A 15632-nucleotide genomic window follows, 5' to 3' on the forward strand; every position below is an offset into this window, starting at 1 on the left:
TTCTACTCCAATAGATGAAATACGATACAAACTGGCTTGTGCTCATTGGATAGTAGAGCTTTGTGAAGGCTTCTATTGTATTATTGTAAAATATTGGACCCTCCCCAAAACTCCCTTTTTTGTGATCTTTGTCAAATTAAAACTGAATGTAAGAATTGCCATACAACGGATCTGGTGGTGATGTGCACAAAGGTTCTTGAGAACATTGGTCTTTCTGACCAACATTTACTGGATAATCAAGCGAATGTTAAAAAGGTATTATATAGAGATGAGTGGCTGAAAACAATGGAGGAATTGCATGCATTTAAGTATCTAGTTCCCCTGAAATATGATTATAAAAGATTGGGGTCCATGGCTCCCTTCTAAGTTAGGCCCCCTAATAGGTTTGTATGAAGAAAATTGTTTAAGTTTAGAATGAATCGTCATTTAAGAAATGAGTTGAGTCTAAGATATGGAATCATAACGGGAGTCGATGAGTCTTGTCACTTTTGTAATGATAGAGCTAGGAGGGAAACTCTTTGGCACCTGGTTACACAATGCCCGGTTTAAATAGGGAAAAGTTCCACTTTTTAAACAAATTATTTAAGTGGGAATTAGTCAAACGATATTGATGAGGAGAATGTTTGGGCAGAATGTCTATCAGGTCAATCAGATTCTCTTGTTATAGCCATAGTTGGCTTTTTAGATTCTTTGCACCTTAGAGATATTTGTGTAGGTTGATAATTGTGAAAGATGGAGGAATGATAGTGTATTTTTATACTGTTTTTGTAAAGGCTAATGAATTGTGAAATCTATTTTAATGTACTAAATGAAATGTTTTTTTATTTGTCCTATATATGTGAAAAATTATATGTTTGTTTTGGTCAAAAGTGATCTAACTGTATTACCTCAATAAAAAAAAAGCATATAAAGGACTGGGTAATATGTTCATTTTGACAGAGGGGATCCTTCCCAGCCATGGTATTAGTATACTTGATAAAAACTATTTGACCTTTTCAATTTGACCGAATTCTTTGGATCGTTTTTTTGGGAAAAATTGGTCACATTAAATTAAATATATATATGGGGTGGAGTAATGGAATAGGTAAAGGTGGGGGGAAATGGGAGGTTGGTGGGGGGTCTCCCCCGCATTTTAGAACAAATAAATGACCAAAAAAATATCAGTCAAAAAAGAAAAGATACAATTTTTTCGATCAAGTAGACTTAAACTCCCAGCCATGAGATCTCTAAGGACAACCACTTAGTGAGGTCCGCAGAGAGAGATTTCAGAAGGGAGGGATGTTGTGTTTGAACAAATCTTCATGTCATGAGGTTAATAAGACTCCCAAGTATTCTAATGATGTATCCGACCAACTGAGGGGATATTTCCCTTCCAGCCTGCAAATTGCAGGTTGTGGGTCTGATAGGCCATGTGATTTTGCATAGTAGACTGTGTAATTGGCCAACCTCTTAAATAGTTTGAGTTCATGGAGCATGGGGGTAGGGGGTAAAGATCTCTCAGTATCTCTTAGGAAGAGGAGAACGTCGTCAGCATATAAAGTGGTTTTGTGGGAAGTGTCCCCGCTCCTAATCCCCAGGACCTGTTGCTTCTCCCTGATGTGACTCGCAAAGAGTTCCATGGCTAACGCAAATAGGAGGGGATATAGGGGGCACCCCTGGAGCGTCCTCTTCATCATAAATATTGGTTGGGTGATAAGGTAATTTACCCATATCTTGGTTTCAGGGGCTACCGTTAAGGCCCCTATCCAGCGGCAGCAAGGAAAAGGTTTGTCCATCTCTTGAGCCCATTTCGATGAGATCATGGGCTCTTTGTATATTGTCCTGGGTGAACCTATGTATGATAAATCTTGACTGGTCAGGGTAAATAAGGGTGGGGAGAACCCCAGCGATCTTGTTGGCTAAAATGTTCACTAATATATTTGCACCCGTGTTCAGGAGGACAATCGGCTGGTAGGAATCGCAATCAGTTCCTGGTTTTCCAGGTTTGAGGAGTAGCACCGTTAGTGACTTTGCCATGGTCTGGGTCACTGCATTAGAGGTGAGGAATGAAGTTAGTTAAAGGGGTCACCAGGTGGCTTAAATATAGCTTGTAAAACTGTGTGGGGAACCTATCCAGGCCCAGGATTTTGTCTGTAGCGAAGGAGGCTATCGTTGCTTCCACCTTGTCTTTTGTTGTGGGTTGGTCCAGTGAGTCCTTATCGGTTATCAAGATGGAGGGTAGGCAGACTTGTTGTATTGTATGCAGCACCTTTGTTCTTCTCTATCTAGGGGGAGACGATGGTTATGAGTTGGGAGAAGTATTGGTGCACGATTTCACACTCTGTTGCATCCCTGTACTGTAGCGCCCTGTCCACTTCAGAGTGACAGGGGAAATTGGGCTTTGCTCCAACCCTGCCGGTATCCTGTCGGTAAACCTGCCAGGATACCAACAAATGCTATTACTGTTTCTGGCACTCGAGTGCCGAGTGACAGTGTCATTCCCCATTTATGGAGTCCCATAGGGGGGGGATTTGCCGTGATCACTGGTACCGGCAATACCGGTGCCAGTAATGACAAAGTTTTTTGCTGGTAGGGCACCTGCCTTACCTCCAGCTGGAGGTAACTCAAGTGCACCAACAGCAAATCTGTATTTGGCCGGTGCAGTTAAGGGCCGGTATACATGAATACCAACACTTTAATAACAAACCGGCTGCCTTGGAATGAGGCCCATGTTTCCTTGCTTTGAGGCTTTTAAATGTATTTGCTAGTAAACTATTGGTTTTGTTTCTCTGGGTGTAGTATTCTTGTTTGGTTAGCGAGATTGCTTAGGCTCTACGGTCCGCTAAGTGTGCTTCCACTGAGCTTCCTTACTCACTCTTAGACGTTTTATGGATCTTCTCAAGCCTCTTCAGCTTGTCTGTCAGTTAAGGCCTGACTGCTTTTTGGATTTGAAGAATGATGAAGCCCTTGAGATACATTCACACTTCTGAGGGGCATTAGAGTCGTCCCATATAGTATTCCATGGCATGTTCAGGGTTACGTTAGTTGTGAAGTACCGGTTTATTTGAGTTGCTAGGTCCGTCCAAGTGACTGGGTCCCTCAGAAGTGCCACCCATTGGCGCCACAGGGGTTATGGGGTGGGCCTGAGCAATATGTTTGAAGCTGTGCCATGACAGGGGAGTGGTCTATCAGGTACCTAATTCCTATATCCACATCAGACAGGCAGGGGATTAAAGCTGGCAGCATTAGTGGAAGGTTGAGATGAGAGTGACCCATACGTATGTGTGAGAATAACGTGAAATCAGTTTCCTCCAGGTGGAGTACCCTCCATGAGTCTACCACACTCAGTCACAGAAGAGTGGGAGTAGGGCCAAGGCATTCTGAAAATCTGTTTGTGTCAGTTGAAAGACTTATCTAGCTTGGGGTTGGGCGTCACGGTAAAGTCTCCACCCAATATGAGAAGACCTTCAGCAAAACTTAATGGGACTTAGTGTCCGGAAGAACATATTTTGGGAATCATTAGGGGCATATACGCAGACTAAGCTTACCAGGTTGCCACCCAGGAGGCCCTTCACAATGAGGAATCAGCCCTCAAAGTATTTTCTGATCGCGCAGAACCTAAAAAATAGATCTCTGGCTATGAATACCGGAACCCCTCTTATTCTGGCGTTGTGGGGCGTAAAGTAATGTTTTGGGAGCCAGGGGTTTTCGGGACGTTGTTTGTCGGATTGTAGCAAGTGTGTCTCTTGTAGGAAGATTTGTTTGCCTGACAGTTGTCACAGGTAACAGAGGATTCCCTTTCTTTTTATCTGGGAGTTTTATCCCTGGGCATTGAGTGTAATACTGGTGGTGGGTGTCAGTGTGGCGCTGCAGTTCAAGGAAGATTTAGGCGGGTGGGGGTTTAGTGCATTTGTTGCTTATGTGAGGTATATCTAGTGAGAAATATCGGTGTCCATTGCGCGCACAAACCATGAGAGAAGAAGTGTATTCACTGACCATAACAGGGGAAGTGGAAACATTAGGTTGTGAAGTTTGGGCATTGGTTGGTCGTGTGTGCAACCAATGAACCAACTATGCGGTATATCGGACGATCGTTGGGGTGCACCCTGTGTATGAACTAGGTTTAGCAAGTGGAGGCAGCTTGGTTAAATGTCTGACAGTTAAAATGCCCTGAGAGCAGCTACAACTGCACCAATGAGGTGTTGTCAGTCACGGAGGGAGGATCGCAGCATTCAGCCACTTGGTCAGTGAGCGTGCAGTCGTGAGCCGGTCAGGTACGATGGAGATCAGCCTGAGAGGGAGGCAGTCGCCTACCCTCAGGGGACAGGGCCTCTTGGTATATTTGGAGCAGGACCAGGCATAGGGGACCCTCCGGGATCCAGACATCAGGGTCCCTCTGTGGACCATGGCCGTGTAGAGTGGGCCTAGCCTGCGAGCCATCCGGCCCAGGATCCCCCGATGCGTCCGGGGACAGCAGAGGATCCACCTCCCTGGTAGATGAGACGGACCCACTTTTGTCCTCTAGGGCGAACTGTAGTGAGCAGGGGAAGCCCCAGTGGTATTTGACATTCTCTCTCAGCCAGGCGGTCACCTCCCTGAAGGTGCTTTGCTTTGCCATTGTGGAGGGGACTAGGTCCTGAAAGAGTTGTATCTTGGTGTCGTTGTAGCGTTGCTCTCGCTTTGATCTGGATGTTTTGAGGATTTCCTCCTTGACCATGTAGAAGTGTCTCCTTGTGAGGACATCTGGGACCAGGCTACTGGATTTTTGTGAGTACACCATGTGAATGCAGTCCAGGACGATGTGCTCTTCATCTGGTAATGCCAGGGTGATTCTGAAAAAGGCCCTGGACGTAGCTCTCCATTTCCGAGTCCTGGATTCTAGTGGGAATGCCTCTTATCCAGACGTTATTTCATCTGGCCCAATTCTCCATGTCCCCATTCCAACCCCGGCCTGGGCTGTTGTGTATGGCATGAGCTGAGGCTCCCCGTGTCCTGTCCCCGGTGAAGGAGTGCCTCACCCTGCCAAGCCTTGCAGCACTGGGTCAGGCTGATCCACCCATCCCTTGGTGTGAGCCAGTGCTCCCGGGACCAGGGGGGCCAGACATGGAACGTGGGAGTCTCCTAATGTGAGCCCCTATCCAGCTGGGAGGTGCGACAACAATGACAATGCCTTTAGCTTTACCTAGAGTGGCCCTGATGCACCACTCTGGGGTAGTGTAATATTGTTGCAGGTGCCGAGCCCAGACAGGCTTCACATGTCATCACTGTGAGTCAGATGTGCGGGCCCCCAGGTCAGCTGGTGGTGGGCCCAACCACCATCTCTCCCCGGTGGTATGGGCACTGTCCTTGATCCCGGAGCCCCTGCGGGTCAAAATCCCTCCTCAATGGCCCTGATGTCTCTCTGTCCCATGGCAGTCTAGCGTGGGCCCCCCCACAGCTGCACAGAGAGCCTGGCAGTTGGCCAAGTAGGCCCTGGGGTGCTCGGCCCACCTACCTGGATGGCTTCCATTGGGTGTGGCCGAGGGCTTCCTACACTGTTGTGCCTCTCCCGCCAGGCTCCAGAACTCCTGCACTGCATGATCAAATGTCTTGCTGGCGGGCCCTCTGAGAGATGGTTTCGGCTAGTCAGAGCCTTAGGCCTCCCATGCTGTGGTGCCTCCCCAACCAGGCTCCTCCGCTCTGCCATTCCCACACCGCAGGATCTATTGCATATGTGACTTTTGTCATCATTTTCCTGTACGCTGCATTAAGATGTGCATGGGAGTTTGGCTGCTCAAATTCCACCCCCGGAGAAGTGTCTAGCCCACTAGATGCAGTGCTAATTCTGTTATTCTGTCCTCCTCCCTCTGAAACTTTTTGGGGGCTCAAATCGGTTCCATTAGCTTGACTTCGAACGGAATCGTATCAGCTTCATCGTCAAGGATGCTTTGGAATGGGCCTATGAAATCCTTACTGGATTTGTGAGTGTTCCTTGAAGTGAAGGATTGCTCCTCTGTTGACGTCAAAGGGCCTTTCAAAGTCAGTGCAGACACAATGGCGAAGAGCATGGCAGTCAACAGGGTTCTGACGATGTTGAGGGCTCTCAAGGCTTCATCAAGGTCTTAGCCCTCTATGGGCTTTAGGGGCACGTAGGAAGGACGGGACTCCCTGTCGGCTTTGTCAGGCACAGTGGGCTCGACAGTCAGATGCAGAGTATAAGTATCTCTGCCTCTTCTTTTTCTTTTTAGATGAAGAAGACGAATGACTGGATTTGCTCCTCGAGTGGGATTGTTGTTCATGCTTTTTAGAACTTTTCTTCAGTTTTCTCCAGTGATTTTCAACCGTGGAGTTGCTGTCCTCATCAGACATTCGATTGGAAGGGGTGGTACTGGGTGACTTTGATGCTGAACGCCCGAGAGCCCATTTCGATGCCCTCTTCAAATCGTTAGATGTCATGTTTTGGCATGACCCATGATTGGCAGCAGCGTGATTGGCACTAAGACACCACAGACAAACTTTATGAGGGTCGATGAGGGACATTTTTGTGTTGCAATCCTGACACTTTTGAACCCTGTAGGTTTTGGAGTCAACATAATCGCCCAAAATGAAGTTAATTTCAAATGCATCAGAAAATTTATTGGGAAGCATTGAATTCTAGTTCCCGAGAAGTGTGCTGAGAATGCAGAAAAAAGAAACTGATGTCATGGGTTACAGTGCAGGCCATTTGTACCAATGTCATGTCTGGACTCGATGATAACAGCCATAGAGCGCCCAATGCTATCAAAGTTTCCGAGATCTGCTGCCACAGAAAGAATGTGTATCTAAGATGAGAAAACTGAGTGAGGACACAAGCCATTACAATCCAGGCTGTTTGGTGAGTGGGAATTATGTTTTTCGGGGTCCATGCCAGCCTTTGTGGGTGCAATGAGTTCTGATGTTTTCCTTGGTTTTGAAGTCAAAACCATTGCTCCATTATTGAGAATGTCAAGACTTCTTGATCTGGTTCTTCCCATTGTTTTGCCAAAGCAGACTAAGTTCGGAAGTGGACTTGCTGTTTGTCAGGCAAGGAATCTTTCCAGTAGCAGTGTCCGTGGTGCCTCTTCTTATTCTTCAAGGTAGATGAAAATTAATGATGGGAGTTGCTTCTCGTTCGTGATCTTTTGCAGTGTTTTTGCGCTCTCTTTTTGGGCCTTTCGGTGGATCCCTCAACTGTTTTAGAATTGCTACCTTCAGAAGATTATTTTCTCCAAAGGGGTGGTACTCATTGATTTCAAAGACAAGCGCATGAGGGCACATTTTGAAAACCTTCCTTTTAAAGCTTTCGTGGTCTTCGACGGACACAATACACAATTTTGTGTTCAATGCCAATCCTTCAAAGACAAATGCAGTTGGGATCAGTAAGAGACATTTTCACTTTGCCGTCTCTGCACCTCTTAAAACCCAAATGTTTTGGGGTAGACATTTTGATAAAGAAGTTGAAGATTTGCGACTGCATTATAAAATGTTCTGAGGTGTGAACAAGCATTCTGTGAAGCATGGAGAAAAAAAGTAACTGAGGTCATGTTGCGAGCTCACATCCAGTTTTGTGGAAGAAGCCGGCAGAGGGATCTGAGGGCAGCTGAATCAGGCATCTGTGGGAGGACACACGCTATTAGAAACCATGACTAAAGCTTCATCATTGTTATGGGTGACCCTCCAATGTGCATTGCCCCTTTAAGGGGATGTGTCCCTCCCACGTGTATTGCCCTTTTAAGATGGGCCATGACTGCGTCATGGCCCAAGCTAATAAAAGGAGCTCCTGTAGCACGTGCGGCAGAACGGCTGCAGACTCCCAAAGAGGAACGACTGAGTCTGTGTCTCATTATTGATGTAGGCAGCAGTCCTACACGTGGAGGCACAGGCCTGCATGCCCTGATGCTGTGGGACCCGCACGCCAGGATGGTGGCCGAGGTCCGCACGGTCAGGGGCCTGGCAGGCTGTGCCCCACTCCGATTGCGTTGATGTCCATACCGCCTAGGGGCCTGCCGGATGTCCATGGCAGGCGACCCCCAACAATGGCGACGAGGGCGTGTCCACGTGTTCCCCCCCCTGCTGACAGTGAGTGGTGGGGGGGAAAGAGGAACGTTCGACCCCACCGCGGGTCCAGCGTGGCCTGCGCCTCACTGCCACTGCGTGGGCGGTGTGTGCCCGGGCTCCCCTGCAAACACAATGAAGGAGAGGTGCGAGGGAGCCCTGACGTGCCTCGCCCCAGCCGCGGCACTCAGTGATGGGGGTGCTTGTGCGGCCAGGATCGGAGCATGGTGGCCCCCCTGCGGTGTCTGCTGCAGGGATGAAGATGCGAGCGGCAGCTGCTGCCCTGGCCCCGGAGAGAGAAAAAGATGGGTGCGGGCCGTCCCAGCGTTTTCCCCCCCTGGCCGCGGCCCTCAGAAAAGAGGGTGCTCGTGTGGTCGGGGTTCTAGCCATCCTGCCCCTGCCGCATTGGCGGTGATGGGGAGAGGCGGACAGTGATTCCCGGCAGCATCCGGTTTGCGGGGCCGCCATGTCACGCCGGCGCCCGGCATGTCTGCCACGGATAAAAGGTGCCGTGCCGGGGCCCTGTGGTCATTCTGGCCCCAGCAACAGTGGAGACTGCTCCGATCGGGAGCGAACAAGAAGAGGAGGCGGCGGAGGTGCTGCCGCAACCGCAGCAGTGTGGCACCCCGCCCGGGTGAACCATGCTGCTATCCCCGGCGGTACCTCCCGTCGGAGATAAAGAAGTAACGAGCAGCATTCGCCACGTTGGGGGAAGCTGTGCTGGCCCCGCCCCTTCCCCGCAAAGAAGTGAAATGGCTGCTGCGGCGACCGAAGGCAGGGTGAAGATGCCTCTGCGCAGCCAAAGGCAGGGGGTGGAGAAGCTCTGTCGGTGGTCTCCCTGGCCACAGCCCTCTGCAATGAGGGTGCTCGTGCAGCCAGGGGGGAACCAACCTGCACACCCTGCGGTGTCCACTGCAACAAGAGAAAGAAATAAAAGCGGCCGTTTGAGATCCAGGGCCCGCGATCGTGAACATTAAAATTGCTCCAAGGTCGAACTGGTGAGGGGGAGAGGTCCCTGTATAGGGCCCGGGCCAATGGCGGTGAGGAGTACTGTGCTCCATGTCGGGGAAACGAAAATCATTGTTGAGACAGCCCAGATGTCTGAAACCACTCAGTGCATGCAGCCCCAGCGGTGATCCTGCCCCCACCCCTGAGGCAGTGAATGTTGAAAGGCTCCAAGACAGAGCGGAGTGATATTTTGGCGCACCATGCGGGCACTCCTGGTGTGTACCCGGGCCAGGAGGCGGTGACTGTGGGCACATGGAATATGATAAAGATGTCCCTCTACAGAGGAGCCCAGGTCAGATAGCAAAAGGGCCCTCAGCTTGATCCTGGGCCTGACGGGGAGGGCCAGGAGGTGCCCCTGCCTGGAGCGGCAGCAGGACAGGTCTGCCATGACCCCAGGCCGACGGGCGGTTAACGGAAAGCACAGTGCCCCCATCCTGAGAGAGACACGTCACCCAACGCAGTCCCAGCAAGGTCCCAGGATGACCGGTGGTAATGCAGATAGCAACTGCAGCCTAGAGGCGCCCCAGCAGCCAATCCCAAGGGGCAACCCGTGGCAAGGCACAAGACACAAAGCGGGGCTACGGCACCACCACCTATAGGGACCACAACACCTCAACAAGGGGACTTCCACTATCATGGTCGTCGAGGCTCTGATCCAGGACGTTAGAACGCCCTGCGCACTACACCGGAACAACAGTGCCATGGAGAGACAGGACACCCTAACATGGAAGACATGTGCCCCCCCTACAAGTGGCTTCGACACACTGCCACAAAGGTCCCCTACTAGACCATCTGAGGACCAAGGAGCTGGTGACCCTGCCTGCCTGCCGACATCACCCGGCGTGCCATCAGGTCAAAGGACCAGGCCATCGTGGGTTTGGGGAGATGCCTACCGCCCCCTGAGTCCAACCACATGGGGTCTGACCAGCGAGCACAGGTGATCCTGTCACTCCCATGAGGAAGTGGCGCACTGGGCAGGTCGGGATTGTTCCGCTCAATCCAGAGGGATGAGAGCGATCACGTACGCCATGTCGACACAGGCCGAGGGGCAGAATTCATCCACCAGCACCCCAACATGGTTCCAAGCACAGTGCATCTGAACGTGCTGCACTCTGCACGTCAGGTCCCTCATCACTTGTGCAGTGCCCGGGGTTCCAATTCGAGAGGGTGGCTCCCACCTGCACCGGTGACTCCAATCTAACCCAGCGTTGCCAGCCAGACAAGGCCGGGTGCACTGTAACAGCAAGCAATAAAGAACGCCAACCCGCAAAGAGGTGGTTGTCTCCCGGCCTATTGCCAGCTGAATGTGAGCCACCCTGCCTGCCAAACTGGTGGCCCCAACTGCGGTTCATCAGGAACACCCTGCAGGCCACGCCATCGAAGGACCAGACTAGAATGGGTGTGGGGGGGGGAGAAAAGGAAATACCTCCAGGACCCCAGAGGTCAGACAAAGTGTGTTTGATCAGTGATCCAGGCGGCCCTGGACCCCAACCCCAGGAGTCAGGGCAACAGGCTGGAAATGGGTTGCAGCTCGGCATGAGTGCTTGTGCGCCCTTCGGCGCCCGTAATGGAAGGAAACACTCTGGACTGTGGAACATCGCTGTAGAAGGGGCAAATGATGTCCTGCCACCCCGTGCCCCACCAACAGCACAGGGAGAAGCGTGGATGCTTGGTGACCAGTGTCCCGCTGCCCTGACCTGAACATCAGGGAACTATGCCGATGTGGCCCCTGGCACCCGTCAGGTGCAGCTTTGCCGGCCAGGAACTGTACCGTCACTGGACCTGGACCCAGGAAGTGACTCCTGAACAGACGCTGAGAGAAGACGAGTTGGTGTTCTACGGTCCTACAAATGATTAATGAGGACTCTGTAACCCTGTGTGTTTGCTGCGGTAAACCTGCATAGTAATCACATGCTTAGAGTGGTCTCACGAAATAACCATAAGGTGAAGCGGTGGCCCCGCAGTTGTGGGGTGTGCGTAGAGCTGGCCGACGACCTTGGCGCTGTGTCAGCAGTTGCAGCTCTGAACCCCAGGTTAATAAAGGGTCTTGTAAATTGTGGGGTAGCTGCCCACACTCCATCGGCGGCTCACCCACCGCGACTGTTATACGTGGAGTGGGTTTTAGAATTGGTTAGCATGTGTTTTGTTTGTAACTATTTTCAGTTAGTTAGGTATGTGTGAGTGTTATGTTTTTAGTATTTGGTCACCCCGCAAGGCGTGAAGTGAGAAGTAGTGTGTCGTTCTATAATAGGTGGGACTCATGTATGTGTTAGCCATGTTGGTTTGTTTGTTATGAAAAAGGAGGAGTGTTATGGGTGACCCTCCAATGTGCATTGCCCCTTTAAGGGGATGTGTCCCTCCCACGTGTATTGTCCTTTTAAAATGGGCCATGACTATGTCATGGCCCAAGCTAATAAAAGGAGCTCCTGCAGGCATGTGCGACAGTACGGCTGCAGACTCCCAAAGAGGAACAACTGAGTCTGTGTCTCATTATTGATGTAAGCAGCAGGCCTACACGTGGAGGCACAGGCCTGCATGCCCTGATGCCGTGGGACCTGCATGCCAGGATGGTGGCTGAGGTCCGCACGGTCAGGGGCCTGGCAGGCTGTGCCCCACCCCGATGGCGTAGATGTCCATACTGCCTAGTGGCCTGCCGGATGTCCAGGGCAGGCCCCAACCCCCACACATAATGGGCCTGTGATGTGCTCAAAGGAAGAGCACCCAGGGGCGCCTGCCGGATATCCATGGCAGGTGACCCCCAACAATCATGAGCCTTTTGCTTCACTGTAGTAACAGCTGGTAATGCTGCTGAAGTTGCGAGAGTTTAATTTGTAAATGCTGTGACGAATCCCATGATGTAGTCACTGCTTCCAAAGGGGGAGCCCCTTCCCATGAGGCCAGGGTGGTGAGGCTGCTACCCGATAGCCCCTTGGGGGTGGTACTCAGCGGGTGGATCTCATGCAAAGGGAAACCCCCTTTGGGACCAGTGACAACCACAGCGGGAGACCACAGTATTCCTGCCAAGCACATGACCCTGGTGCCCCTTTGCAGAATTACCCCACCTGCCCTTCCTCTCCTCATTCCTCTTCACACTTACCCTCACATCCTATCTACTTTGCTAAGGCTACTCCAAGGGAGAATACTGAGGCAAGGAGTACTAGTGAGTTACAATCTCAATACTCACTTAATTCTGAGACGAGAAAGGCACGAGGGAGTTAACATCTCAATACTTACCTACTACTGAGACAAGGAGGGAATGCAGAGCGATACAGAGTGCACATTGGAAGCACTGTTTTCAGTCTAGTGGTTCATGAACAGTGATTGGCAAAAGTAAGATAAAACCAACGAAGGACTTGACAGTGTGTCGAGCCCTTCCAGGAGGAACCACGAGATCCAAGACGAGCCTTATATGCATATGGGCGCTGACCGGGATGTTGTGCAGAGGGAGAAAGAATCCAGGGCCAGTCCAGGACATGAGGATCGCGCAGCCCAGAAGCGGACCGAGACACCGGGCGCCTCAGAGACCAGGGGACCATGAAAGCACACCAGCACACCATCCCAAGCTGCTAATGGGGGAAGGAAGCTCCACAGGAGCCAGCACTCACATAAGCCATAACACAAGGTATGCAGGAAAAGCGAGTCTGGGATTCGCACCCAAATTGTACATGGACTTGTAATAAGGCTTGGCAGGTGAGTGGATCAAGTCTACAGAAAGAGAGAATAAAGCCAGAAAGACGGGTCTGGGACTCACACCCAAATAGCACATGGAACTGTACTAAGGCTTCACAGGAGAGTGAACCAAGTCTACAGAAAGAGAAAATAAAGCTGGAAAGTAGCCACAGACATAAAGGCTGGTGTGCATGGCAATGGTTGTGGCTTGGAGGGCCCATAGCAACAGATTACTGTGTTACACGTAATACGGCCAAGCACCCTGTTTCCCTACTGTAGAGTCGTCACTACCCTGGACGAGCATCTCAGTCCAGGGTAGTGACGACTGCTAGGATGTTGGATGGGCCCATGCATTGGGTTGGAAGTGCTCAAGATGTGACGATGACCATTGGCAGTTTGAAGCAGCTGGAGCTCCACCCGGTGCACAGTGGTCGAAGTGTACAAAAAGAAGTAGTAGAATTATGTTCCCTGCTGGCCTGCCTCGCTCTCCACACACCCCATCGCTGAGCCCCCTCCCTCACACAATTCAAACCCCGAAACAAACACACCTGCTATTTAAGTAAATGTTCAGTGCAGTGCCCTTAAGTGCAAGCTACAACGTCTTCCTACACTTTTATTTTAAAACTATTCCAGAACGGTTTATTTTTAAAATAAAAGTATAAGAACAGTGAAACTTAAAAATAAAAAGTATAGGAGCACCGCTCCCGACCGTTCCCGCCCCCTTCAACCTCTGCCGGTGCATGATGACTAGAGGAATGATTACCTTGGCATTGAGTTTAAGTGCAAGTGCACATAACTTTTGCTTCGCGCACAATCTGGTCACAGACATGGCACTAGGTCCTGCCTTCAGCGACAAGTAGAAAGAGCACGAAGAATGTAGTAGCAGGTTTGGAAGGGCAGTGTTTTGTGCTTGGAGCAAATCTAGATGAGCACCTCAATACCAGCAGGTTTGATGTTCTGTGATGCTCAGCAGTAAGAAAACCCTAACTCCCCATAACTCTAAGAGGGGTTTGCCTGCCTCAATGGAAATAACTAGTGTCAGAATGTCCAAAGTAAAAGTCCCACTGTCCAGTGTCAAAATCCTATCTCTGTCCCTTACACACTAAGCTAACTAATTCAAAGGAGATGTTTTCTTGATCCAGAGGGGTGACTCCCTTCTCGTGGACTAAAAGCAGGTCTTGTCTTGACCAGGTTATTTTCATCCAACTACAGCAACTCCTTGGCTGTTAGAGAAATCTCCTTCTTTCCCCAGCCTTCCTCTGGCTAACAAATCAGTTCTTGTGCCTTCCTGGCACGAGAATGTTTCCCTATTTGGCAGGACGTATTTTGTCGGATAGATGCTCCCTGAACCGCAGCTCTGCACTGGCTTTGCAGTGTCTGTCTCCTGGTCATCTGGAGATCAACTGGGCGCTAATTGAAGCGTCCCATTTTACGATATGTACACTAGAGCCATCAGGTGAGACTTTAAGTTAATTCCCTTAATTTATGTTGCCAGTTATAGGTATTCAAATAGGTACACATGTAGATGGACCCACTGGCACCCACCACCGAGTCAAGCCATACCCAACTGAAACTTGTAGGACCCTGGGTATGAAAACACTCCATGGTGACATCACATATTCCATTATATCACCCACAAAGAAACACAGGCAACCAAAAAGAAAAAGTAAGACCCAACAATAGCATAACACATTTGCTAGTTTAAAAATATTTCGAAAATCAAATTCAACATTTTTTAAATTGATTACACACAGATAATATTTACCCTAAATACTTTTGAAATAATGAAAAAGATAAAGAATGATATTGAATGTTTACCTTTTGTTTATTGTCGTCAGCAGGCACATGGATAACAAAGATTCCATCACTCAGATTACTAACAGAAATACCTAAAAACATACATTTAAATTACTGAACAATGCAAATGTTATTGGTACATCTGTTAATGACAAATACAAGTCTACAGTCTTCAAACGAAAGTTATATATATTTAAATCGGAACCCACCCAACCGTAGTTAGACCTTTCTAGCATGACCTTTCCACGGCTAGAAAAAAGTCTGATTGGATGTTACATGTCTTTATCAATAACTAGCAAGCATACTTTGCTCATGTTCATTCAGTTGTGTAGTCAATATCTAACTTGGGTTGTTTCAATATGAATGAAGGCCCACCCAAATTACAATATTCATGCTGAACCTATTAATAAACTAAAATAGTGTGTAATAACTCCTAGTGTTAAAATTAACCACACTTTGTGCCACCACATAGTAACCTGTGGTGATTCCGATTTTCTACTTTCCACCTACCACAATTTCACAGCCAATAAAAGGGTCGATATCAGATGGTGTGAACCTGCAGAACAGATGTTGTGACCCTAAGAATTGAGATCTAGCGAAATAGTTATTGGATCCTGAGGCATGTCTATCCCCAGTATATCTGAGATTTTCCCATTTATTTTTGAATTCTCTGGCACTCCCACCAGAAATGTAAGAGAGATCCTTTCCTACCGCCCATTTACCATGTCGGACACTCTTATTATTCTAGCTGGGGTCATATAGCTTCTGTTTAGGAGCTTGTAGTTAGTTTCTCTAAATTGCAGGCAATGTGTAGCTTTGCTCATTCTTTCACAGACCTCTCCCCAGTCACACTGTAAAATATTTCTGCCTAGGTCATTTTCCCTTTTCGCTATGTATGGTCATGTGGAAGTTGTAGATGAGAATTCTAAAATTTGATATATACCCGAAATTAGACCCTTGGGATTTTGTTTACGAACAACCTTTCATGCTGGTATAGTAGCTTGTCACTGCTTGCTTGATTTGAGGATGCATCACCCAGTGTCTCCTTTGAACATGTTGACATCTATCTACTTCTTGGAGGAAGAATTCCTCTTTACAATCTGGGAAGGACTTTATGTTCCTGCCTC

The 15632-nt window shown here is 49.3% G+C and overlaps 1 protein-coding gene across 2 annotated transcripts in view; it reads right to left on the reverse strand.

Moving 5' to 3' along the window:
- The window catches only part of MYO1H (myosin IH), an 833585-nt gene that overhangs the window by 67699 nt on the left and 750254 nt on the right, over nt 1–15632 (reverse strand). For both annotated transcript variants that reach the window (XM_069619421.1, XM_069619420.1), the window contains one exon: nt 14527–14597. In XM_069619421.1, the coding sequence (XP_069475522.1) occupies nt 14527–14597 (71 nt within the window). The remainder of the gene's footprint in view (nt 1–14526; nt 14598–15632) is intronic.

The sequence above is a fragment of the Ambystoma mexicanum genome, chromosome 10 (assembly GCF_040938575.1).
Source record: "Ambystoma mexicanum isolate Mex_15411 chromosome 10, UKY_AmexF1_1, whole genome shotgun sequence".
Lineage (NCBI taxonomy): Eukaryota > Metazoa > Chordata > Amphibia > Caudata > Ambystomatidae > Ambystoma > Ambystoma mexicanum.